This window comes from Camellia sinensis, chromosome 7 (genome assembly GCF_055761805.1).
Source record: "Camellia sinensis isolate YWXY chromosome 7, ASM5576180v1, whole genome shotgun sequence".
Classification (NCBI taxonomy): Eukaryota; Viridiplantae; Streptophyta; class Magnoliopsida; order Ericales; family Theaceae; genus Camellia; species Camellia sinensis.
The window spans coordinates 84,549,055-84,574,698 of record NC_138967.1 but is presented as its reverse complement, the minus strand read 5'-3'; the positions used below and the strand labels follow the sequence as shown (position 1 = coordinate 84,574,698).

At 38.2% G+C, this 25,644-nt stretch overlaps 1 protein-coding gene across 2 annotated transcripts in view; it reads right to left on the bottom strand.

Moving 5' to 3' along the window:
• Nucleotides 1-5,595: 5,595 nt before the first annotated feature.
• The window catches only part of LOC114274732 (putative E3 ubiquitin-protein ligase ARI7), a 114,237-nt gene continuing 94,188 nt past the window's right edge, over nucleotides 5,596-25,644 (bottom strand). For both annotated transcript variants that reach the window (XM_082878372.1, XM_082878373.1), the window contains exon 15: nucleotides 5,596-5,856. In XM_082878372.1, coding sequence (XP_082734498.1) covers nucleotides 5,757-5,856 — 100 coding nt within the window. In that variant the 3' untranslated portion in view covers nucleotides 5,596-5,756. The remainder of the gene's footprint in view (nucleotides 5,857-25,644) is intronic.

Genomic DNA, 25,644 nt, shown 5'->3' with positions numbered 1-25,644 from the left:
GCCATTATAGAAGCCAAAGATCTCTCCACACTTGGATTGGATGAGCTTATGGGTTCCCTTATGATTCATGAGATCATCATGAAAGGACATGAGGATGTTGAAAACAAAAAGAAAAGTAGAATTGCATTCAAAGCATCATCAAATGAAGAAGAACATGAAAACTCTAGTGAGGATGAAAGCTATGCCATGTTTAGTAGAAATCTCAAAAAGCACTTCAAGAAAAACAATTATGAAGGAAGAAGACCTTTCAAAAAGGAGTACAACAAAAACAACAAGAAAGAACCTATTATTTGCTATGAGTGCAAAAATCTTGGACATATGAAGATGGATTGTCCAAAATCTAAATATCATATTTACATAATACAATAATTGAGGAAACAATCCTCTATATTAATACAAAAGATGAACAATGGATGTCTGATCCGTGGGAAATCAAAAGGAGGTATCTTACAACTCAACAATTTCCACCTCATTTTGATCAATACAGATATATCTTTGAATAGATTCTAGTTGAGACTGCGTTGGTTTAGTTCAAACATACATTGGAGGATCCCAATCGTACTGCCACTCTCATTAATTACAACAAAGCAACCATCCAGAAACTCATGCCTATGGCTGCCTGGGGTATGCATCCTCATGTTACCAGAACTCTCGAAATTCATAATAAGGAATCTCGCTACAGCTATTGGGATTATATCGATGCATTTACTTATGCATTTTATTACCAGAATCCTCCACGGAGCCAATCCTGGTTTATCCATGTTCTTCCCGACGTTCTTAGAAACGATCTCCCCAACTAGTTTCTGGTTTGGTGGGATAAATTCGGGATCCAGCTTGACCTTTTTCCAAAAACAATTAGACAGGCTTTTAATGAATGGCAAATTGCCTGCAGTTGTCTTCCAGTCTACAAGGATATTTCAATGTCCAAATCCGTCATCCATTTTGTTATCCACTTTGGAATTCCATGGATATGGAAATGGGATTTCCAATGTGACTTCCAGAACAAAGTCCCCCATCTTAAAAGAGTTTTCTTCACAAAATGGTGGACTAAGGGGCTCAATACCCCTAAGCAATGCTGGGATTCTGTTCCCAAAATACTTCCAGCCACTCCAGTTATCAACAATCCTTTTGTCCAAATCCAGACAGAATTAAGGCAAAAATATCCAGGATTATCAGAGCAAGAATTAATAATTAAAAGCACAGATTTCATAAAAGAGCAATTCCTGCAATCCCTATCCAGAGACGATGTCAGTATGCAATCCGGAACCAGTAGCCAAGGTCCAGAAGATGATCCAGAACATGATGATAATGAGTTTGCTGTATTAGCTGGTGAATCTCAACGAACCTAACATGGGTGATTTTTGGAACTCTTTGCCAGTCTCATTGCAGAAAAAGTCCAAAAGGATAACAACAGAAAAGGAAAAGGCAAGGAGGAATGACCCCTTGTCTCCTATTCAAGTCACTTTTCAGCAGTGTCAGCATAAAACGACAAATTCAGAATAAGTTCTTTAGCTGAAAGTAGATACCTTGTCGGCCATCCAGCATGAACACGGATAAAACAAGAATGGCTCTGTAGAGGATTCTGGTAATAAAATGCATAAGTAAATGCATCGATATAATCGCAATAGCTGTAACGAGATTTCTTATTACGAATTTCAAGAGTTCTAGTAACATGGGGATGCATACCCCAGGCAGCCATAGGCATGATTTTATGGATAGTTGTTTTGCTGTAATTAATGGGACTGACAGTACGATTGGGATCATCCAATGTATGTTTGAACTCAACCGATGCAATCTCAACTAGAATCTGTTCAAAGATATATCTGTAATGAACAAAATGAGGTAGAAATTGCTGAGTTGTAAGATACCTCCTTTTGATTTCCCATGGATCAGACATCCATTGTTCATCATTTGTATTAATATAGAGGACTGTTTCCTCAATTATTGTATTCTGTAAATATGATTCTGGAGGAGTAAGAAGGACATCCTTAGCCGATTGGCTGGATTTCTCCTTTTTTACTGGAAAATGCAGCTTGAAGCCTTGGAAATTCTGTATGATTGGGATTCTGTATGTGGTAGGGGTTAGACCCCCTTCCTCGGCCCCTTCGGCCTGGGCCTTGGCCTCTACTGGACATTGGGACCCCTCAAGTATTCACAAGTTAGAAAATCTGGTAAAGAATTCTGGTCACCTTTGATATATTCAATATCAAAATCGAATGCTGAAAGTAAGCTTTGCCATGAAGCAAAAATCTGTTTTTGAACTAAATTCTAGACACCTTTTTTAAAGATTTGTTTTGCTGCAGAACAATCAACACGAATTAAAGAATGTTGATTTAATAAATCATCCTGGAATTTAGAAACACATTTTACTATGGCTAAACATTCCTGTTTAATTGTTAGATAGTTTAAAGCGCTTTCTTCCAAGTTCCTGAAGTGAACCGTAAAAATTCTTCTTTTTTACTGTTGGGATTAAATTGTTTAAGAATACCTCCATACCCTTGGTTAGAGGCATCGGTTTCAACAATCTTTTTCCATTATGGATTTGGTAAAGCAAGACAAGGAAGAGTCTTGACTTTAAGTTTAATTTTTTGAACAGCTTTCATATGTTCTGTAGTCCATGGTAGAGGATTTTTTCATAATATGGTATAAAGAAGAGCATCATCTTGTGCTAAATTATGGTAGTAATCATGAATATAATTTAAGCTACCAAGAAATCGCTGTAATTGAGTTTTATCTTTTATTTCATCTGGAAATTTTGATGCAGATTCAATACTTTTGCCCATCGAGATGATAGTACCATTATGAATATTATGGCCTAAAAATCTAACTGTAGTTTGAAAAAGTTTCATTTTTGGTGCTGAAACTACTAAATCATTTATGATAATAACATGCTTAAAAATATTAAGATGTTTAATATGTTGGTCAATTAAGGATGAAAAAATGAGAACATCATCAATATAGCAAATAGCAAATTCTGTATAAGGATTGAAAATATCATTCATGATATGCTGGAACTCCGATGGAGCATTTTTCAAGCCAAATGGCATGACATTCCATTCAAAATGTCCAAAGGGTACTGTAAAAGTAGTTTTATACCTGTCTTGCTCAGCAATTGGAATATGCCAATATCCTGATTTCATATCAAATTTTGAAAAAATGATTGCATCCTGTAATCGATCTAAAATATCTTTCTTGTTTGGAATGGGATACCTTATCCACTTTAAGGCATCATTGAGAGGCTTGTAATTGATGACCAATCTTGGCACACCTCTTTCAATTTCTGCATTTTTGTTAACATAAAAGGTTGTACAATTCCAAGGAGAGTAACTTTGTCTGATAAGCTTTTTTCTTGAGAAGAGTATTAATTTCTATTTTACACATTTCTAAATATTCTTTTTTCATTTGACTATGGCGCGATCTAGTAAGAATATTGCGCTCATTAAATCATGGTTCATAAGGAAGTGAAGCAATATGTTTCTTTCTTTCCCAAAAAGCATTGGGAACATCACTGCAAATTTATGTATGAAATTCTTTTTCGATTAATTTAATTTTGTTCTGTAAAGAAGATTGTTGTAATCTTTGTTTTGTAGTTAGGAAATGAACTTCCTTTTGCAGAAAATTAATTTGTTTTTCTTTCAAATTAACTAGATCCTTAATTTGATCTAATTCTTTGGTATAAGGTTCTATAGTAAACTAAAAAATAATCTGGTGATTATTTATGGCTGTATGAATGCCGATGGAATCAATTTTGGTAATCAGCACTAGTGAACATAGGAATGGTGTTCCTAGTATAATTGATTGAGACATATTTCTGATTAGGACAAATGAAGTGGGAAGACAAATGCCTTGTTTGCAAATAAGCACTTCTAGAAGTTTGTACCTAATGTACATAGAATTACCATTAGCACTGGTTAGTGACTGGGTTGTTTTCTGGAAATATTTGGTAGGAATTAATCCTTCCTAGATATAATTCACGTCAGCACCACTGTCCACTAAGGCGACAACATCTTTGTTTATAAATCTGGTTTTATAATAAAATTAATTATGATATACCATTTCTGGAAAGTAACCTGATTCATAAGTAATGAATATTCAGGTTTGGACTTTTGACTGGATTCCTCATTGGCTATGCCTTTATCTTTAGTTAGGCTTTTATGCTGATTTAGCTGAGTATTAATTTTTTTAATATCAATAGTAATTACTTGATTTGCTGTCTGGAGATGTCTAATTTCTACTTTTAATGCATTAACTTCCATCTTAAGATCATGGATTGTAATTGGTTTTTCTGTAGGAAGAGTAGTTTGTAGACGATTAAAAACTTCTTTCATACTGTAATGATTAGGAGGGATTCCAATATTTTCCTATTTATACTGTTGATAACACATTTCTAAGAATTTTAGTTTTAATTCTAGATCTGTTATTTGATCAACAATTTTTAGAGTTTGCTATTCATTATCTGTAAGAGCATTACTACTAGGGCCTTCTAAATTACGACCATTCATTTCAACTATTGCTTTCCAATAGTTGGCCTCTGAAATCTGATTAATGTCATTTTGTTTACAGGGACTAATTTCTGGAGGAGAATCTGATCTAGAATCAGACTTAGATGGGGAATAAAGTTCAGCAAGTCCATCATCAGAACTAGGACTAGTATCTGATTCATCTTCGGATAGGGCTTGAAGAATCTGATGTTGAAGATGATCATCCAAAGCCATTTCATAAAGTTTTTGCTAGATTTTGGACCTGCAACGATTGGCATAATGTCCTGTTTGACCACATTTATAACATTTAATTGTGGATTTATCTTTCTTTTTGTAAGAAGCCTTTTGCTTGCCTTTATATTTATGGGATTGATTCTGTTGATAACTTGGTTTAGAAGTTTTCTACTTTCTAGATTTTTTGGAATATGTTTTTGAAAATTTTCCATACTTTGTTTTTTATGTTTGGATGGATATTGTATTTTAGAATCATAGGCAAATTGTTGGCAAAATTCTCTTATTTCCTTTTTGCCTGTAAGATTTTATTTTCTCAATTGATACTGGAGCTTGAGGTCATTACACAAGGTTAGACCTTCATCAATTACTATACTTATGAGTTGTCCATAAGTATATTCGGAATATGGTATGGTCATTCTATTATGACAATCCCTTAACTTTTTTTGGACTCCTTTAGCAAAAAGAGTAGGAAGGCCATCAATAAATTTGGACTTCCAATGTTCACTGTTAGCATCAGATCGACGCATGATTCTCATGAGGAAAACATCTTTATACCATCTACAATGGGATAAAGATGGGCATCTAAGATTCTGTTAAAGTTCTCTACTACGATCCTCAATGTTTACATTGGTAGTACCAACGAAATGGTGTACAATGGTATTAATGAGGGTGTAGACGGCATCCTGTTCTTGGCGTGCTTACCCAGTAATGGGTTTTGTAATAATCTTAACTGAGTTCAAGATTTCATTTTGTTGTGTACTAGTGAGGACATTATCCCACCAGCCTTTAAGAAGACCAGTAAAGCCATTGACTAAAAAGCGGGCTATGTAACGCCCTCAAAATAATACATAAAAACCCATATTATTGACATGCATAGACATAAGAGAACTAAACATCTTTCCATTCATCAGAGTATTCATTACAAAAGTATTACATGTTGACAACAAAAGTAAATGTCCTACGGGCTTACAACTTTCCAAGCCAACACTTGGTTACAAAAAAAGAGTACTAACTCATACACATTAAACCATCGGCTTGAATTTACATGTAATACAACAAAAGATAACAAAATAACCAAAAGGAGTCTTCAACCCCCGGAACCTCCCAAGCTATGATCTTGGAGTTGGCATATCTCCTGGACCTGAAAATAATGTCCCATATAGGGTGAGCCACAGCCCAGTAGAGATATACTAAACCAAATATAAGCAATGACTAAAACAATAGTATTTGATAGGAGGTTAACACTTATAAAACTAGTTTATCTCACAATACAGTTCCATGACAAACATGTCCATGTTACATTCCATTTCTTCTTTACTTATCAAAATCATTTCATAGTACATGGCTCAAAACCTGGTCAAACAATTCAATGAGACTAAGCTTCATACTAAAACAATTCCGTATTTTCACAATTCATAAATGAGATTTCATCTCATATTCAAACATTTCCATACTCCAAATAATACATATATTCGCTGTATTAACACTTCCATTTAATACACATATTTGCTGTATTAACACTTCCATTTAATACAGATATTTGCTGTATTAACACTTCAATCTGATACACATATTTGCTGTATCAATGGAGTTCATGCCCTATCTCCTCCCAAACCGGTTTGAGAGTCCATCCCCTATCTTCCCTCAAACCATGGAGTACATCCCCTATCTCCTCCCACACCATACACGTATTCCAAGTATATAAACAATTATCATATACAGGAATAAATCAATACACATATTTGATGTATTATTCCGACTGTCATATTCACTGACAAGTTCAATGTGATTAGTTTCGGTTTTCCCTAATTAACATGCAGTGTCTACAATAATCAAGACTATCCTCCACCGATAGCCCAAAGCAGATATTTCTAAACAGAACATAAATGCATCAACAGATATAATATCAACATTTTCCATAGATGAGTGATAAATTAATCCAACTACAGCATATAATCCCATAATTTTCCAATCTCATGATTCTCAACTCAATTTCTCATTTCCCCAAAATTAATTATACAAATTAATTTGTCATAATAACTAGGGCATTTCCCACATTTCACATATCAACCCTATGATTTCACCAATCTAACAACAATAAGCCCATTTTCAACAACTAACATACACATAGGTTTTAATATTTAAAAACCCCTCTTTCATAAATTACATAACAAACCCTGACCTTCTCAATATTACCCAACATCACTAACTATTCAAAATGACCAAAATTAAAGACAAAACTCATAAGATGGAGTAGGGTATCCCTACCTCGAAATGAAGAGATCAAAGGAGAAGATGGTGAAAATCCAAGGTGCTCCAAATCCACAACTTTTCAGATTAAAACGTAGCCCAAACAATCCTCTATCTTTCTTATAAAGAACTTAGGGTAGAAACACACTAAAAATAGATGAAACCCTAGAGAGAAGGTGTGTAGAGAGAGAGAGAGCTCAGATCTAGGGTTTTGAAATCAAAAGAGATGAAAAAGTGAAGTGTTTACTCGCTGCTGTCTACTGATATAACACAGGCTCCCTCGAGCAAAAGATTGGTCGCTCGAGCGACCAAACACAAAGAACACTCGCTCGAGCGTAGAAAGCCTCGCTCAAGCCAACAATGCGAAGCTTCAGGTCTGCAACCTAGAAGCACACTCAAGTGACAAAATGCTCGCTCGAGCGAAGAAACTCAAAACATAGCCCTCGCTCGCTCGAGCGAAGGAAATCTTGCTCGAGCCAAGAAATGCAACTCTCAGGTCCAGAACCAGACGCAGACGCAAGCTCGAGCGAAGGTCTTCTCGCTCGAGCCACCAGATACAAAACTCAACTCTCGCTCGAGCGAACAAACCCTGGCTCCAGCGAAGGATCTAAAACAAAGAGCTCGCTTGAGCGACAAGGTGCTCGCTCAAGCGAAGACACCAAAATCTGGGCAACAACCATTTTCTCCCAATCACACCCAACCTGTAACAAACCTGCCCAACACATCCTATAACTCATAAATAAGGAATTAAAGGATGACAATAAGATATATACAACAACAAGCTCCACGGAACCTAAGTCAGGATACAACAACCAAATGAGGAAAGACCGGGATCGCTATAGGCTATTTGGTGATTAGTACTGTCATTCTGTAAACAAACTGTAGAAGACATCATTTGATGTAAAAGTTCAAATATTTGGTATTCTGAAATGCCATCAAGATTCCATTCATAAATGGTTTTACCATGGTAAGACCTTTGGGTTTGGAGAAAGTCTTCTTCATATAACAAATCTGTGGGAGTAGGTCTTGGATAATAATACCTACTTGGTCCTGTGAGGGCCATTCTGGTAGGACCTTTCTCATAATTGATTTTATTTATGGAGGGTGGATTATCCTGGAAATTTTCTTCAATTTCTGAAATTTGAGAAAGTGTCAGATTATTATGATCTTCTTTAATTTCTGGAAGATGGTGTTGAGACAACATATTAATTTGGGAGGATTCCCCTAGTTTCATGTCACGTATCTTTTGAACGAGGGTATCCATGAATTCGGTATTTTGTTTGGGTGACTTAAGATTGAACTTTGTCACTTCTAAGGCTGGTTTAATTATTACTGGAAGTAAAGGTTCTTGCCTAAGTTGAAGCTAATAACTGTCTCTTATTTGTACGACAGATTCTTCAATTCTAGTTAACTGCTTGCCTACTGTTTGGCAATAAAGATTTATATAATTATTCTGTTTTATCAAAGGGATTATATCTTTGACTAGTATTGTTTCTCTTTGAGAAAGTGTTTCTAGAGTTTCCATAAAAGCTGTGATGACTAGAGGTCTACTAGAAGTTGTAAGGTATTCTAATGACTGTGGGGGTGGATCAACAAATGTAATACTGTTACCATCTGTGGTAACCCAAATTTTCTTGATATTTTCGACATTAATTTGTGTATCGAGAGGAGAAATATTCTCTAGATACCATTCAGGAGAAGATTGAAGCTGTTGTATGTTCTCTAAATGAGAATAATATTGCTGTTTACGTTGGTCTAATTGAATAGGACTATGATTTTGAAAATACCATGTCCTAAATTCCTGATACTTTTCCTATAAGAAATCTTGATTTAGGATTTTGCGATTTTCACTTCCTGATGTAAAATCTATTACACTTCAAAATTCATATCACTGGCTGTAGGGCTATAAGGCCTTCTAGATTCATAAACACCATGTGGGATTGGGTTTTCTGAAAATTGAATTCTTGAACAACTGGATCTGTGGTATTGTCAGGATTAGTATCACTAGGAGGTCAAGAAGACATTCCTTGTAATACTAATTCTATTGGTTTTGAAGTGGATTGTCTAGAGGACTCAGGAAGATCTACTCTATAGGATGGAGCAGTTCTAAAACTAGCACTAGACATGCTCCTGCATAATGGTCTGTTTGGTGTATTGAAGGTGAGGTAAACATTTCCTCCTTGCGTCTGTATGACATCATCCAATGATTGTCTCACAATTGGTCAAACTAGAACAGCATTAGGAATATGCCATTTTTCTAGAAAGGTGATGTCTTGCCATGGTATCATTTTTGGCACAGCAACCTAACTACTGAAAAGATTAGTGTCAATTAAGACTGTATGTCCTAATTCACTTTGTTTCTTTATATACGGATTTAAGGTTGTTAATACCTTCAAATGAATTCTGGAAATTACTGTAAAAGGTGATCCTGGAAGATACTTATATCCATGAGATAGAACATTAAGCTCTAAGACTTTTGACAAATTAGGGTCAATAAGTGCTATGCTTAGGTTTGGATATATGTTAAAATATAATGGACCACGGGAAAGACTGGTTTCAATTGCTCCCATGAGAGATGCTCTCCAATCAAGACATCTACCATCTCTAAGAGTACACTGGATGCCGGTATTTTGCCCAAGAAGGGTTAATGGTTTAAATGCTATCTGAACAAGTCCTATATGGACATATTTATATTTCTATAAGAATGGGTATAAATCCCATATATGGAGGAGATACATGATCTCATCATCCTTCTGGATAAGACCAGCATGCTCAAAGGTTTTGATTATTTTTCTACTGGTAAAGTCAAAGGTTCCTATCTTATAGATAGTATCAGGTTTGACTTTTGGGATAGTCCATTTGTCTAAGGCTTCCCTTACATCTTGGTAGGCTACTAATTCTGCTGCTTCTAATGTAGAAGCTACTGTAGTAATTGACTCCTCTATAGATTCAGTACTCATCTGGTTGTATTGAGACCATATATGCATAATTTAAAATAAATATAACATGATACAAACAACAATAAACATGGCTCTGATATAAATGTTTTTGTTACAGACAGAGAATTGAGTTTAATGAATGCTATAGCGACGATATTTCCACGAGCAACAAGTTTGTTATTTAGATGGCATATTAATAAAAATGTGTTGGCAAAATGCAAGAATTTGTTTGAGAAGAAGGAGAAATAGGATATGTTCATAACAAGTTGGAATATGTTGGTTATGTCATCTTCTGAAGAAGTGTACATGCAATGACTCACATTGCTACAAAATGAGTTTGACTCTTATGCAGAGGCACTTCAATATGTCACATCTTCTTGGTTGGATGCATATAAGGAGAGATTTGTGGTTGCATGGACAACTACATGTATGGACTTGGAAAATTCAACAACAAACAGGTAAATTCAATTATTTTAAAAAAATGTATATTTTCCTATTTTACCATTGTAGTGGTTTACATATATAGGGTAGACAGTTCACATGCAATGCTTAAAAGATATCTTGGATCAAGTCAAGGGAGCTTTCAGTCAAATTGGTCGAGGATACATAATTTGCTTGAGTTGCAACACACTGACATCAAATCATCGTTTGAGAAGAGCAAGACAGTTGTGCAACATAATTTCAAGCTTGCTCAATTTAAATATCTTTGTGGGAATGTGCCTATTGTAGCATTGGAAATGATATTGGCAGAGTCCAAACGAGCATCTTCTGTTGGCATTGACAATGTTACATGTGGTTGAGTTGTTTGGCGTATACATGGATTACCATGTACGTATGAAATAGCAAATTATATAAGAGAAAACTGACTAATTCCTCTGACTTCTATAGATTCACATTGGTCCAAGCTTGACATGCTTAATATTCCTAAAAAATCAAATTCATTTTTGGATTGCAAATCCGAGTTGGAAATGTTTGCTCGACGTTACAAAGAGGTAGATCCAACTATGCAGGTTCAAATGTTAAAGAAGTTGAGGGAGATACATACACCTGAGAGTACATTCTTGATTGAACCTGAAGTGAAGCTTAACCCATGAGGTTGACCATCCTTGAAGATTGATACTTCTACTCGTCGTGAGCCCTCTGCCTTTGAGTTTGCTTTATCTGCACATGACAACTATTCACCAAGTGTAGGTTTGGAGAAAATTACGTGTCCAAAAAAATTAAAATCAATGCAGCGACCAAAGGTGTGAGTTTGCAAATCGATTAATTATGTCTTATACCTATACAACAACATTTATTAACTAAATTTAACAATGGATTGTATGTTTGTAGGTATACCCACATCGATCAACAAAACCAAACCAATTTCTCTTTTTAGGGAAGATGGATGGTTGTAAGTGAGGAAAGATTTACTATAAGAATTACATGCCCGTATAGATCACTACAAGAGTTTATTTGAGGGCCAATAAAGAGTTGATGAGTTAACTGCTACTTTAGCATATTTTGAATCAAATGTTGGATATGGTCATTGGATGACAATGGCTGACATGGGTCATCTGATATCATCTTTTTACAATGTTGTGTTATTTCACTTATCTTCTCAGCAATGCCTCACTTTTCTCTCTCTTAGGACAATACCAATGCCGATTGCATCTCTCAAGGAGATATGTATCAGGTTCGTCAACAACAACCATTTCGTTCAGGTACTCATTATAAGGCCTATTCTTGAAACAAATTTATTTTTTCTTATTAGCAATACAATAGTAAAAATCATATTTCACCATTATTTCATATTCGTAAGCCTTCTTGATGCATGGTCACCTGGTGCCACCTATAGCAACGAATTGGCAGCATTACCATTTACCTGCTGTAGTAGAATTGGAGACAACTTACAGTGCCCGAGTGCACCATTTCACTTCACTCGTAGGAGCGAGTGTAGTGACAACTGAGACGACAGAGTTGGATGTAGACATATCAAGTTCTAGCGAAGTAGATGTGCATGTTCATAACATGTTTTTTATTATCTGAAGAATTTTAGTTTTATTTCTTTATGAAACATGTTGGTGCTACTTATATTTGTTAAATAAAAGTATTAAGCTTTGACCAAATGATACTGGTTGATGTGTAATTGTCTTCGTTAATCAAATAATGTTAAACTCTGATGGGTTGAACTCGTTGTTAGACGCTGGACTTTATGTTTCTTATGGTTCGGGAATATAGGCCCAAACATTTAATTTGTTAACACTTTGAATGGTTAAAATTGTTAACGCTTGCAGAAGTTTTCATTTGTCAAGTTCGAGAATACAGGCCCGAACTTTACTTATTTGTTCGGGATGGCGTTCCCGAACAAACAAGTAATGTTTCGGAATGTAGGTTCAAACATGAAAATTTCTTAACACATTGAACAGCCAAAATTGTTAATGCTTGCAGAAGTTTTCATTTTTTTAAGTTCAGGAATACAGGCCCGAACATTACTTATTTGCTTGAGATGGCATTCTCAAACAAATAAGTAATGTTTGAGAATGCAAGTCTGAACATGGAAATTTCTTAACACGTTGAACGGTCAAAATCATTAACACTTGTAAAAGTCTTCATTTTTCAAGTTCAGTAATACAAGTCCGAAAATTACTTATTTGTTTGGGAAGGCATTCCCGAACAAATAAGTAATGTTCGGGAATGCAGGTCCGAACATGGAAATTTCTTAACACATTGAATGGTCAAAATTTTTAACACTAGTAGAAGTTATCGAAAGTAGCCCAAATCCATTATCAGGTTCAAAAGTTGTTCCTTCATCGCGTAGCGTTGATAATATTGCTACGTAATTCTCTACTGAACTCGCAATTTTATAACATCTACCAACAAAACCAACCAAACCAATTCTTATAATTTTTTTCTGCAAGAGAAGAAATTATTATGAGAAAACTAAGAAATTATATATATATATAGAGAGAGAGAGAGAGGGAGAGAGAGAGAGAGAGAGGGAGAGAGAGAGAGCATACTGTGACAATGGTGAATGAGGCAGCAGAGATAGTAATCACATTAGCTTTTCTTCTCCTTGGTGGGTTTTGTTAGGTTTTTTGGAAAAGGGGGTTTTTTGGGTGTGGGGTTGTGGAGGGTGTGCATTCAATGGGTAGAATATTTTTATAAGGATAATTTTGGTATTATTTAGGGGGGAGGGGAAAGAAATTTTGAGGGTTTCAAAATTTATAAGTAGGGGCTGAAAGAAATGGAAGGTTCAAAATAATTCATGGGGTGCTAATAGCACCACTCTTTCATAATTTAAGTTTTACAAATCCACTTTTAATGAAATTGATATATGTAGATTTTTTATTATTATTATTTTACTTTTAGATCTTTCAAATAAGATCAATAGTGAAAATAAAATAAAGTGAATTACATTATTTGTTGGTCAATCAAAATAGCATTTTTTTTGCTAAAGTAAGTGCTCAAGATTATTTTGAAAGGCCCTGTATGACAAATAGGAATCTTGATGGCCTTTCAAGATGATTTTGAGCACTTACTTTAGCAAAAAAAAATGCTATTTTGATTGACCAACAAATAATGTAATTCCCTTTATTTTATTTTATTTTATTTTCACTATTATCTTATTTGAAAGATCTAAAAGTAAAATAAAAAATTAAAAAAAAAAATCTACATATATCAATTACATTAAAAGTGGATTTGTAAAACTTAAATTATGAAAGAGTTGTGCTATTAGCACCCCATGAATTATTTTGGACCTTCCATTTCTTTCGGCCCCTACTTATAAATTTTGAAACCCTCAAAATTTCTTTCCCCTCCCCCCCCCCCCCAAAATAATACCAAAATTATCCTTGTAAAAATATTCCACCCATTGAATGCACACCCTCCACATCTCCACACCCAAAAAAACTCCTTTTTCCAAAAAACCTAACAAAACCCACCAAAAAGAAGAAAAGCCAATGTGATTACTGTCTCTGTTGCCTCATCTACCATTGTCATAGTATGCTCTCTCTCTATATATATATACATAATTTCTTAGTTTTCTAGTAATAATTTATTCTCTTGCAGGAAAAAAATTATAAGAAGTGGTTTGGTTGGTTTTGTTGGTAGATGTTATAAAATTGCCAGTTCAGCAGGGAATTATGTAGCAATATTATCAAAGCTACGCAATGAAGGAACAACTTTTGAACCTGATAATAGATTTGGGCTACTTCCAATAACTTCTACTAGTGTTAAAAATTTTGACTATTCAATGTGATAAGAAATTTTCATGTTCGGACCTGCATTCCCGAACATTACTTATTTGTTCAGGAATGTCTTCCCAAACAAATAAGTAATGTTCGGACCTGTATTGCTGAACTTGAAAAATGAAGACTTCTACAAGTGTGAACGATTTTGACCGTTCAATTTGTTAAGAAATTTCAATGTTCGGACCTGCATTCTCAAACATTACTTATTTATTCGGGGAATGCCATCCCAAACAAATAAGTAATGTTCGAGCCTGTATTCCTGAACTTAAAAAAATGAAAACTTCTGCAAGCGTTAATAATTTTGACTGTTCAATGTGTTAAGAAATTTTCATGTTCGAACCTACATTCCCAAACATTACTTATTTGTTCGGGAACGCCATCCCGAACAAATAAGTAAAGTTCGGGCCTGTATTCTCAAACTTGACAAATGAAAACTTCTGCAAGCATTAACAATTTTAACCATTCAAAGTGTTAACAAATTAAATGTTTGGGCCTATATTCCCGAACCAGAGGAAACATAAAGTCCAGCATCTAACAACGAGTTCAACCCATCAGAGTTTAACATTATTTAATTAACGAAGATAATTACACATCAACCAGTATCATTTGGTCAAAGCTTAATACTTTTATTTAACAAATATAAGTAGCACCAACATGTTTCATAAAGAAATAAAACTAAAATTCTTCAGATAATAAAAAACATGTTATGAACATGCACATCTACTTCGCTAGAACTTGATATGTCTACATCCAACTCTGTCGTCTCAGTTGTCACTACACTCGCTCCTACGAGTGAAGTGAAATGGTGCACTTGGGCACTGTAAGTTGTCTCCTATTCTACTACAGCAGGTAAATGGTAATGCTGCCAATTCGTTGCTATAGGTGGCACCAGGTGACCATGCATCAAGAAGGCTTACGAATATGAAATAATGGTGAAATATGATTTTTACTATTGTATTGCTCATAAGAAAAATAAATTTGTTTCAAGAATAAGCCTTAAAACGAGTACCTGAACGAAATGGTTGTTGTTGACGAACCTGATACATATCTCCTTGCGAGATGCAATCGGCATCGGTATTGTCCTAAGAGAGAGAAAAGTGAGGCATTACTGAGAAGATAAGTGAAATAACACAACATTGTAAAAAGATGATATCAGATGACCCATGTCAGGCATTGTCATCCAATGACCATATCCAGCATTTGATTCAAAATATTCTAAAGTAGCAATTAACTCATTAACTTTTTCTTGGCCCCCAAATAAACTCTTGTAGTGATCTATATGAGCATGTAATTCTTGTAGTAAATCTTTCCTCACTTGCAACCATCCGTCTTCCCTAAATCCCATCAATCCAACAATGGTTTGGAATCCACAATTACCATCAGTATCAACATTCTTCACGAGTTGAATATATGGCCTCAAACTTGTAGGAAATTCACCTACACAAGACAAATTGGTTTTTTTTTTGTTGATCGATGTGGGTATACCTACACACATACAATCCATTGTTAAATTTAGTTAATACATGTTGTATAGGTATAAGATATAATTAATCGGTTTGCAAACTCACCTTTGGTCGCTGCATTGATTTTAATTTTTTTTGGACACGTATTTTTCTCCAAACCTACACTTGGAGAATAGTTGTCCTGTGCAGATAAAACAAACTCAAAGGCAGAGGGCTCACAACGAGTAGAAGTATCAATCTTCAAGGATGGTCAACCTCGTGGGTTAAGCTTCACTTCGGGTTCAATCAAGAATGTACTCTCAGGTGTATGTATCTCCCTCAACTTCTTTAACATTTGAACCTGCATAGTTGGATCTACCTCTTTGTAACGTCGAGAAAACATTTCCAACTCCAATTTGCAATCCAAAAATGAATTTGATTTTTTAGGAATATTAAGCATGTCAAGCTTGGACCAATGTGAATCTACAGAAGTTAGAGGAATTAGTCGGTTTTCTCTTACATAATCTGCTATTTCATGCGCACATGGTAATCCATGTATACGCCAAACAACTCAACCACATGTAACAATGTCAATGCCAACAAAAGATGCTCATTTGGACTCTGCTAATATCATTTCCAATGTTGCGATTGGCACATTCCCACGAAGATCTTTAAATTGAGCAAGCTTGAAATTATGTTGCACAACTGTCTTGCTCTTCTCAAACGATGATTTGATGTCAGTGTGTTGCAATTCAAGCAAATTATGTATCCTTGACCAATCTGACTGAAGACTTCCTTGACTTGATCCAACATATCTCTTAAGCATTGCATGTGAACTCTCTACCGTATATATGTAAACCACTACAATGGTAAAATAGGAAAATATACATTTTTTTTTTAAATAATTGAATTTACATGTTCGTTGTTGAATTTCCCAAGTGCATACATGTATCTGTCCATATAGTCACAAATCTCTCCTTATATGCATCCAACCAAGAAGATGTGACATATTGAAGTGCCTCTACATAAAAGTCAAACTCATTTTGTAGCAATGTGAGTCGTAGCATGTACACTTCTTCAGAAGATGACATAACCAACATATTCCAACTTGTTGTAAACATATGCCATTTCTCCTTCTTCTCAAACAATTTCTTGCATTTTGCCAACACATTTTTATTAATATGCCATCTACATAACAAACTTGTAGCTCGTGGAAATATCGTCGCAATGGCATTCATTAGACTCAATTCTCTGTCTATAACAATAACATTGGGAAGACTATTCTCATCCATCAAACTATGCAAAATACCAAGCGCCCATGCATAATTATCCTCCCTCTCATAGTGGAGGTATGCAAAACCCACAGAGAGTCTTTTCAGTGGATGTTACTCCTGCAATCTCCAAAAGTGGCAAACAATATCGATTGGTCTTATATGTACAATCCATTAGTAACACACGTGGGAATGCACGTAGCAAATCCAAACTAACTGGATGTGCAAAGAACAAATCGATAACAGTCTCAGTATCTTTACAGTTCCTATGCCATTCTATGTATTTGTTCACCGCTAACTGACCCAATAGTAGCTGCATTTCAGATCTCCCAGCTTTCTCAAAAAGTTTATGTCATTGACGTGCATTGTAGATTGTCTTCATTGTGGAAACATTTTCACTATTGCATCGTTTAAGTGTAACTAATATCTCACTTAGTTGTACCATACTCTTCGACATATCAACCAACAAATAAGTTTCCTCAAATGATAACCTCCCAGCATAAGAATGACCTTCTAGACAAACCGCATTAGGATGATTATGCACACCACATATGACGGTCAATGTCCAATCATCATTTGTATCTAATTTTTTAGCTTTTAACAGAAAATGATAGTCACATTTTTTAGTACCAGAAAGCTTCAATATTTTTTTCCTTAGGTCTAGTGTTTTTCCGAGTGTCCCTATAACATCCGCTCTTCTCATAAGCAAGAGAGCGTTGGTTTCTTACGATGAGTACCGCCTGCATCTGATTTCTCCACAGCAATAACATAACCATTTCTCCTCCCAACATCACGTGCCCACCGAATTAATTCATCCCGAGACTCGAATATCTAAAATTGTAAAAATAAAGTAATGAATTGTTACCAATATGCACATAAAGTAATAAATGAATGCACATTAACAACATATATATGTGTGGGGGGAAGTGGATTGAAGGAAATACTCCTCGGGTTTAGGTAGGCCTCGAAGATCTCTTCGATGTAGCCTGAAATAGATATACAACTCCCATCAATGGTGCCAGAGGTCTCACTACGATAGATTAATCAGTTGTAGCTTTGGGTCCTTGGTATTCTGTCTTACTTGAGGTCTAAGTTACTATTTTTTGCATGCCCTTCTCTCAGGCTCCTCCCATCCTTTTATAGTCTTTTTCTTGTCACCATGCTTTTATGGGATGGGCCAACAGTTTGGTCCAATAGGGCCCTTCCGTCTTCCCTGGACTACTTGGCTTCGGCTTGTGGCATGAATGTTCGGTCTCATGGGCCTCCATGGTTATTCAGCAACCTATCTGTGGCCTCCATTGGGCTTAGTTACAATGCTTGCCAGCTCTGGCAAGAGGGTCAACTATGTCATGGTTGCCATCCAAGGCAATTGGGAATTCGGTGAAGAAAAAGAATGCCTATACCTAGTGTCTAGACGGAAAGGCGAGCCAAGTGGCCGAATAGATCTTTTATCAACTTGATTTCTATTCAGCTTGAAATATGATTTTTTCTGTTTTTGTTTTGTGTGCAGGTAACGATCTCAAGAAAGCTCTCACTTCGCCAGACGAACTTCTGCTTGTGCAAGTGAAGACCATTCTTGACTGCATTGGTCGTCCAAGTCTCCAAGGGCAGGGACACGCCGCGCACATATTATTAAGACACGACCCTACGTATTCAACCTTCGCGACAACAAATCACATTCCGATTCCAAGAGACGAACAACAACTCACGACGCTAATATTTCCTAACTTTACCAACTTTAGTGATATTAGTCTTGGAGGGTCTTCATCCGGCGAACAATAAGGCGAAATCGTCGCACAAGGTGGAGGAGGCGCCAATCTAGGTGTTGAAGTGGTCCAACCAAATCGTGCCAATTCAGATGTTTACCAAATTGGATGTCTGCCTAGCAAAGGAACAAGAACTTGCTAGAGAGGTCGGTCTAGCTTTCGACCAAATCGGCTTTGACGAAAGGAATAGCCCTCCTCCACTTGGCCAAACAAACTTCTCCTCCCGAGAAGAGGATATCTTTATTGATTTACAAGACCTACCTGGACCAAGAGCCGAAAATATGGCCAGCTAATCACTTGCCTAATTTGCGAGGCAGGGGAACATTGAAAAGCTGGCAAGTAGAAAAAGAGCGATGGATGCTGGTGGAAGCCAAGAGGCTCCTCCAGTGGTCGATCAGTTAGTGGTCGCCGATCCAATTCTTGAAGAGGTGGCCAAACCTTAGGAACCAGTGTTTGAAAAAACACATACTGAGCCAAGGAGGCAAAAGCGATCAGCTGAATCCTCGGAGATCGCCGCCGAATTAACAAAGCAACCAACAGATAAACGACCAAGGGTTTCGACTCTTGATCTTGCTACGCCGTTTACCATACAGCCGAAAATAAAGGGTGCATTAGTCCTAACTGGTGCTTCGGCATCCAAAGATCCTTTTGTGGCACTGAGTGTTGCATCGGTGATTGCTTTTCCCAAGGACAAGGCGACATTTCGTGCAGAGCTTGACTTATTTTCAATTGCCCTAGCGACTCAGTTAGCCACTTTGGTAAGTAACATTTATCCGAAGTGCTCATCTGACTTTAAAACTATCGCATGTTGCATGCATATTTACGTTTGCCTTTTTATTTTTGGTTTAGGCGGCGGAACAGATTGCCGAAATTAGACGCCGTCACCACAATGCCGTAGAATTAATCGGCTTTCTTAAATCAAAGGTGGAACAAGAAAAGATGAAGTCCAAGTTGGCCACTGCTAACTTGGCGGTGACGACGAAAAAAGCCGAGGCCGAGGCGAGGAGGGCTGATGAAGAACATGCAAGGGCCGTTGCAGAAGAAAGAGAGAAAAAACACATGGACCTATTTCGAAGGGCCGCCGAAGAAAGGGCCAATATGACTGACGCCACTCTAGCAATGGCGAAAGAAGAGATAGAAAAACTCAAGGCTCATCTCCAAGTGGCTAAAAAAGAGAAGAAGCAAGAGGCGGAAGCAGAGTCATCCAAAGCGTTTGATGCTGAAGAACTGTCGGCCATGGAGAAGTTTGCTGATGAAGCCTTGAAAGTAAAAAATCGAGGCTTCAAACACGGCTGGCTCAAAGCATTGGCGGCTGCGGAGATGACACTTGATATGCCAATTCCGTATAAGCAAAAAAAAGTGGAGCCGCTGGAATCAGACCCTGAGGAACCTTGAAGCCGAATGGAGCGATGGGCCCAATTGGAACTAACCCTATTTTGTAACTAGGCAAACTAGGCAAAAATGTGTTTGTATTTGTTTTTGTTTTCCTGTAGAGTTGTAATAGGTTCGTTTTCATATTTAAAGTGAATCATTTGTACTTATTCAGTTTATCAATGAAAATGCTCCTATTGAATCATTTTTCCCATAGCAAATATAATTGTAGTAATCTTCGTGTGTGCTTCATACAACCATCAGTTTGTTGAGTAAATGTGATGTAAACGGCTCTTGGTACATTGAAGCCTTGCCACAGTCGTAAATGGCTCATGGGACATTAATATGTCTGCTAAATAACTAACAATAACGTGACAAATTCTCAAGTGGGGTATGGTGCCGAATAGATCAATATATCTGCCCCTGCCCTAGTTGAGAGGCGGACGTACGACACTGAATATAAACGGCTCTTGGTACAATGGGGCATTGCCCCAGTCATAAACGGCTCATGGGACATGAATATGTCTATCAAATAACTGACAATAATGTGACAAGTTCTCAAGTGGGGTATAATATGGTAATTCGGCCGCATAATAGGTGCATTAATGGTGCCGAATAGATCAATATATCGGCCCTTGCCCCAGTTGAAGACGTACGACGCCGAATAACTGATAGTAATGTGACCCAAGTTCTCAAGTGGGGTATGGTGCCGAATGGATCAATATATCGGCCCTTGCCTTAGTTGAGACATGGATGCACGACACCGAACAACTGACAGTAACGTGACCCAAGTTCTCAAGTGGGGTATGGTGCCGAATAGATCAATATATCGGCCCCTACCCCAATTGAGATGCAGACATACGACGCCGAATAACTAACAGTAATGTGACCCAAGTTCTCAAGTGGGGTATAATGTGGCAATTCGGCCACATACATAGGTGCATCGATGGTGCCGAATAGATGCAGGGCTAGCGGCGGCCATAGGCGCATTGTGAAGGGTGCAGCCATAAGAAATGTAGAGCGTAGCCAGGCATTTATGGCTTGATGTCTTTAAATAGATGCTACGCGAATGACGAAGAGACAATCGCGAAAAAAGGTCACTCAAGTTATCAGCGAGTAGAGGGACATGTTGCATCGTCGAGGTGAGCAAGAGCATATGTCAGGAAGGTTACTCTTCAACAGAAAAGGAGATGAGAAGTGTTTGGTTGAGTTAGATGCAGAGATGCATCGTAGAGTTGGTAGCGATCCTTCATGAACTGGAAATGTGGTGGCAGAGAAGCAAGAGAGACGCCAGTCGCCCAGGCATCGAAGTAGGTCACCCAAAAGGGACGACGGAAATAGATCCCCAAAAATAAGGGTTAGAAAAGAGGAAGCACACGTGCGGCTAGCGTGCTGACTTCTGCGCAACATGAGCTAAACAGATCGCCACGCCCCCATGACTAAGGCCAACTCAATGATTCGTAACCTGAACATAGCGGTGGAGTTTACGTGGCAACCTTCTCGCCAGAAGTTCAGCAGTCGATGATGAATCGAGGCAACTACAAAGTTTTTAGGAAGGGCATTCATGGAGCGATCAAGGGACTTTATAGTGCATATGAAGTCTGCATGCGCCTTCGCGCCGCTCAAAAGGAGATACAGCATAAAGATGGGTGGATTCAGAATTTAGAACGCCGGTTGGATGAGGTGAAGGAACGAGCTAAAATTGAAGTTCGGAAAACCAAGGCAGCCGAGGTCCAATTGGCAGGAGTGATGGACTCGATTGCGAGAGACGCAGTCACGCGGCGACTAATAGACCATGTAATAGCCGATTGGGACACTGCCAATATTTTCACGAAGAAGGTGATAGAGACCAAAGTGTATAACAAGGGATTCTTTGAAGGACGAACAATTGGGATTGAAAAGACAAAGGAAAAATTGGCAGATGGCGCTTGCCGATGTGAGACCCAGGGGTTCAAACATGGATGGATCAATGCCCTAAAAAGAACGGGGGTGGATTCGGTATCTCCCTTGTATCAAAATTTTGTAACGCCGTTTGAGGCCTATGATGCCGAGAAGACAGATGATGAAGAAGAGGCGGCGACACTGGACAAAGCCTGAAGGCACGGATTGGTTTTTTCTTTTTTTTTGGTAATCACCAATGTTATGTATGAAATGAACGTTGGCTGAGATTGTAATGCTATTTTCTTCTAATAAGAACGTGATTCCAACTACAGGCATTTGTTTGCGTATTTCAAAGTCGTCTCTCTGAATTCGAAGGCTTTTGGCCAATCATACTAAGCATAAAGGGCGCTCCGAATTCAGAGGCTTTTGGCGGCCGATTATGCCGAATACGAAGGGCGCTCCGAATTCGGAGGCTTTTGGCCAATCGTGCCAAGCACGATGGACGCTCCAAATTCAAAGGCTTTTGGCCAATCGTGCCCAACACGAAAGGCGCTCTGAATTCGGAGGCATTTGGCGGCCGATAGTGCCGAGCATAAAGGACACGCAGTAAACTGAAAAAGAAACATCATTCAAGAAGAAATCGATACGAAGTGAAATAATGAGGTTATACATATTAATTGTATTACTTAAAGAGGGTATACATGTAATTTAGAGTAACGAAACCAAACATACAACTGAGGTAACCAAAATATCGTTGAGGGAACGTATTAATAATAAACTTGTGTAAATGAGACGAGTTCCAAGGTCGAGGCAACCTTTTGCCGTTCAGATCTAAGAGTCGGTTTGCCCTTGTGCCAACAATTGAGTCGATTTGGGGCCATCCCAATTGGGGCTGAGTTTACCGTTTGCGGGATCCTTGGATGCGGGTAGTACTTTCTTGAGGACTAACTCTCCAAGGGTATATTGGCGTAGCTGCACTCGTTGGTTATATGATCTAGCAAGTTGTCGATGATACCGTGCCATAGTCACGAGAGCTCGGTCTCGGCATTCCTCGAGTAAATTTAGATCTAAGGGCTAGCATCATGTTGTTTCGGCTGGTTTCAAAAGCTTTCGATTTAAGGGTTGGCAAGCCAATTTCCAAAGGGATGATCGCTTCAGTGCCGAAACATAAAGAAAACGGGTATCCCCTATAGACTGTCTTGGAGTAGTGCGATGAGCCCACAGCACACTCAGCAATTCCTAAACCCACTTGCCCTTAGCTTTCTCCAAACGTTTCTTAATACCGTCTAGGACCACCTTATTAGAGGCTTCGGCCTGACCATTGCCCTGTGGATAAGCCGGATAGGAGAAATAGGGCCGAATACTATATGCGTCACACAATTCCCAATACACACCGCAATCAAACTGAGTGTCGTTGTCAGAAATAAGTGCTCTGGGTATGCCGAATTAGGTAATAATACTCCTCCAAACAAAATGTTTAACATCTACGTCCCATATGGTTGCCAACGGTTCTGCCTCGACCCGCTTTGTGAAATAGTCCATTGCGACAATTAAGAATCGTTTATTTCCTGGGGCCCTTGGCAACTGGCCAACTATGTCTAAACCCTATTGAGCGAAGGGCCAAGGACTGGTCACCGAATTCAATTCTTCGGCAGACAAATGGGTTAAATAAGAGAACTTTTAGCATTGTTCACATTTCTTTATGTAGGTTTCAGCATCAGTTCGCATAGTCGGCCACCAGTATCCCTGAGTAACCACTCGATGGGCTAAGGATTGTCCTCCGATATGAGCACCACAATTGCCTCATGTATCTCTGCTAAGAAATCTTCAACTAGATCCAGATGTACATAGTCCAAATAAGGTCCAGAGAGAGATTTCTTATAAAGTTTGTTGTAGGGATCCAAGTAATATCGCACGACTTTGTTTTGCACCTTGTAGGCTTCCTTTTTGTCCTATGGCAGCTATTCTGAAAAGAGAAACGCAATAATTGGATCCATAGAACTTGGCCTTCTTTCGATGGCATTCACAACAACGAGATTAGGGATGTCGATGTTGGGTTCTGGAACGAAACCCATTTCAATAGTTTGCTTAATTTCGGAGTTCACGGCTGATGCCAAACAGGCAAGAGCATCAGCATGTGTGTTCTAGTGACGGGTAATCTGATTTAGTTCATGAGTATCAAATTTTGCGAGTAAAGAGCTGGCCAACTTCATATAGGCTGCCATGCGATCATTCTTGGTCGTATACTCCCCTTTTAATTGGTTAATGACCAATTTAGAATCGCAGAAAACTTGTAACCACTTAGCCCTCAGTCGTAATACATGTTGCAAGCTGTTTATCAGAGCCTCATACTCAGCCTTGTTGTTTGAGGTGTCAAAACGCAATTTGACTGATTGTTTGAGTATTACTCCCTCAAGTGTCATAATTACGACTCCTGTCCCACTGCCACATTGGTTCGATGACCCATCACAATACATCTACCAAATATCCCTAACATACATTCTTCAATTTGGATGAGGTCTGAGGGCAGATCGGTCAAGATCTGGTTCATGGCACCCAATGAATTCGGCAACAAAGTCAACCAACACTTACTCTTTAATGGCCATTCTTGGTGAAAACTAAAGATCGTACTGGCCAAGCTCTAATGCCCATTTCGACACTTGCCCTAACGACTTTGTACTACGGAGTACTAAATGGAGGGGGAAATTGGTCGGCACTTTGATGGTATGAGCTTTGAAAATAATGCATCAGTTTCATTGTAGCTATTACAAAAGCCAGGATGAGATTCTCCAAGGGTAAGTGCCGAGTCTCAACATCCACCATTGCCTTGCTAACATAGAAGATAGGCTTCTGTTCGCCGAGATCCTCCTTTAGCAACACGACTCTTACTGCTTGCTCGGACACTGCCAGTTATAGGCATAAGCACATCGCCTGGAGATGGGGTTGCCAAAAGTGGGGCGGAGCTAAGGTATATTTTCAATCCGTCTAGAGCAGCCTGGCATTCGGGGTCCATTCAAATGCTTTTCCTTGCCGAAGAGTTTGAAAAAATGGTTTACATCGGTCCAACGAAAGGCTGATGATCCTGTTAAGGGCGGCAGCCATCCCCCATCAAGTTCTAGAATGGCCTGTATTTGCTTTGGGTTGGCCTCTATCCCATGATGATGCACGATATAGCCGAGAAATTTGCCAGAGACGACACCAAATGCACACTTCGAAGCGTTGAGCTTCATTTTGTATTTTCAGAGGATGCCGAAGGTCTCTACTAAGTCGGCTAGGTGGACATTCTTTTCCTTGGATTTGACGACCATATCGTCGATGTACACTTCCATGGTTCGGTCGATTTGTTCTTTGAACATGGTGGTGACCAACCGTTGGTATGTTGCCCCGGCATTTTTCAGTCCAAAATGCATGACCTTATAACAGTAGGTTCCCCGTGGCGTGAGGAATGCTATTTTATCCTGATCAGCGGGATCTATGGCGATTGGGTGATAGCCCCGATAAGCATTTAGAAAGCTTAGACGCTGATGTTGGGCGGTTGCATCAACGAGTTGGTCAATTCGGGGTAGGGAAAAGCAATCCTTAGGGAAAGCTTTGTTTAGATTGGTGAAGTCCACACAAACACGCCATGATCCATTTTTCCTCTTCACTACCACCGTGTTGGACAGCCATGTGGGATAGGTTACTTCCCGAATTACCCTAGCTTCCAGGAGTTTGTTTATTTCATCACTTACAGTCGAATCATGCTCGGCGGCCAATCGGCAGCTCTTCTGAACCACT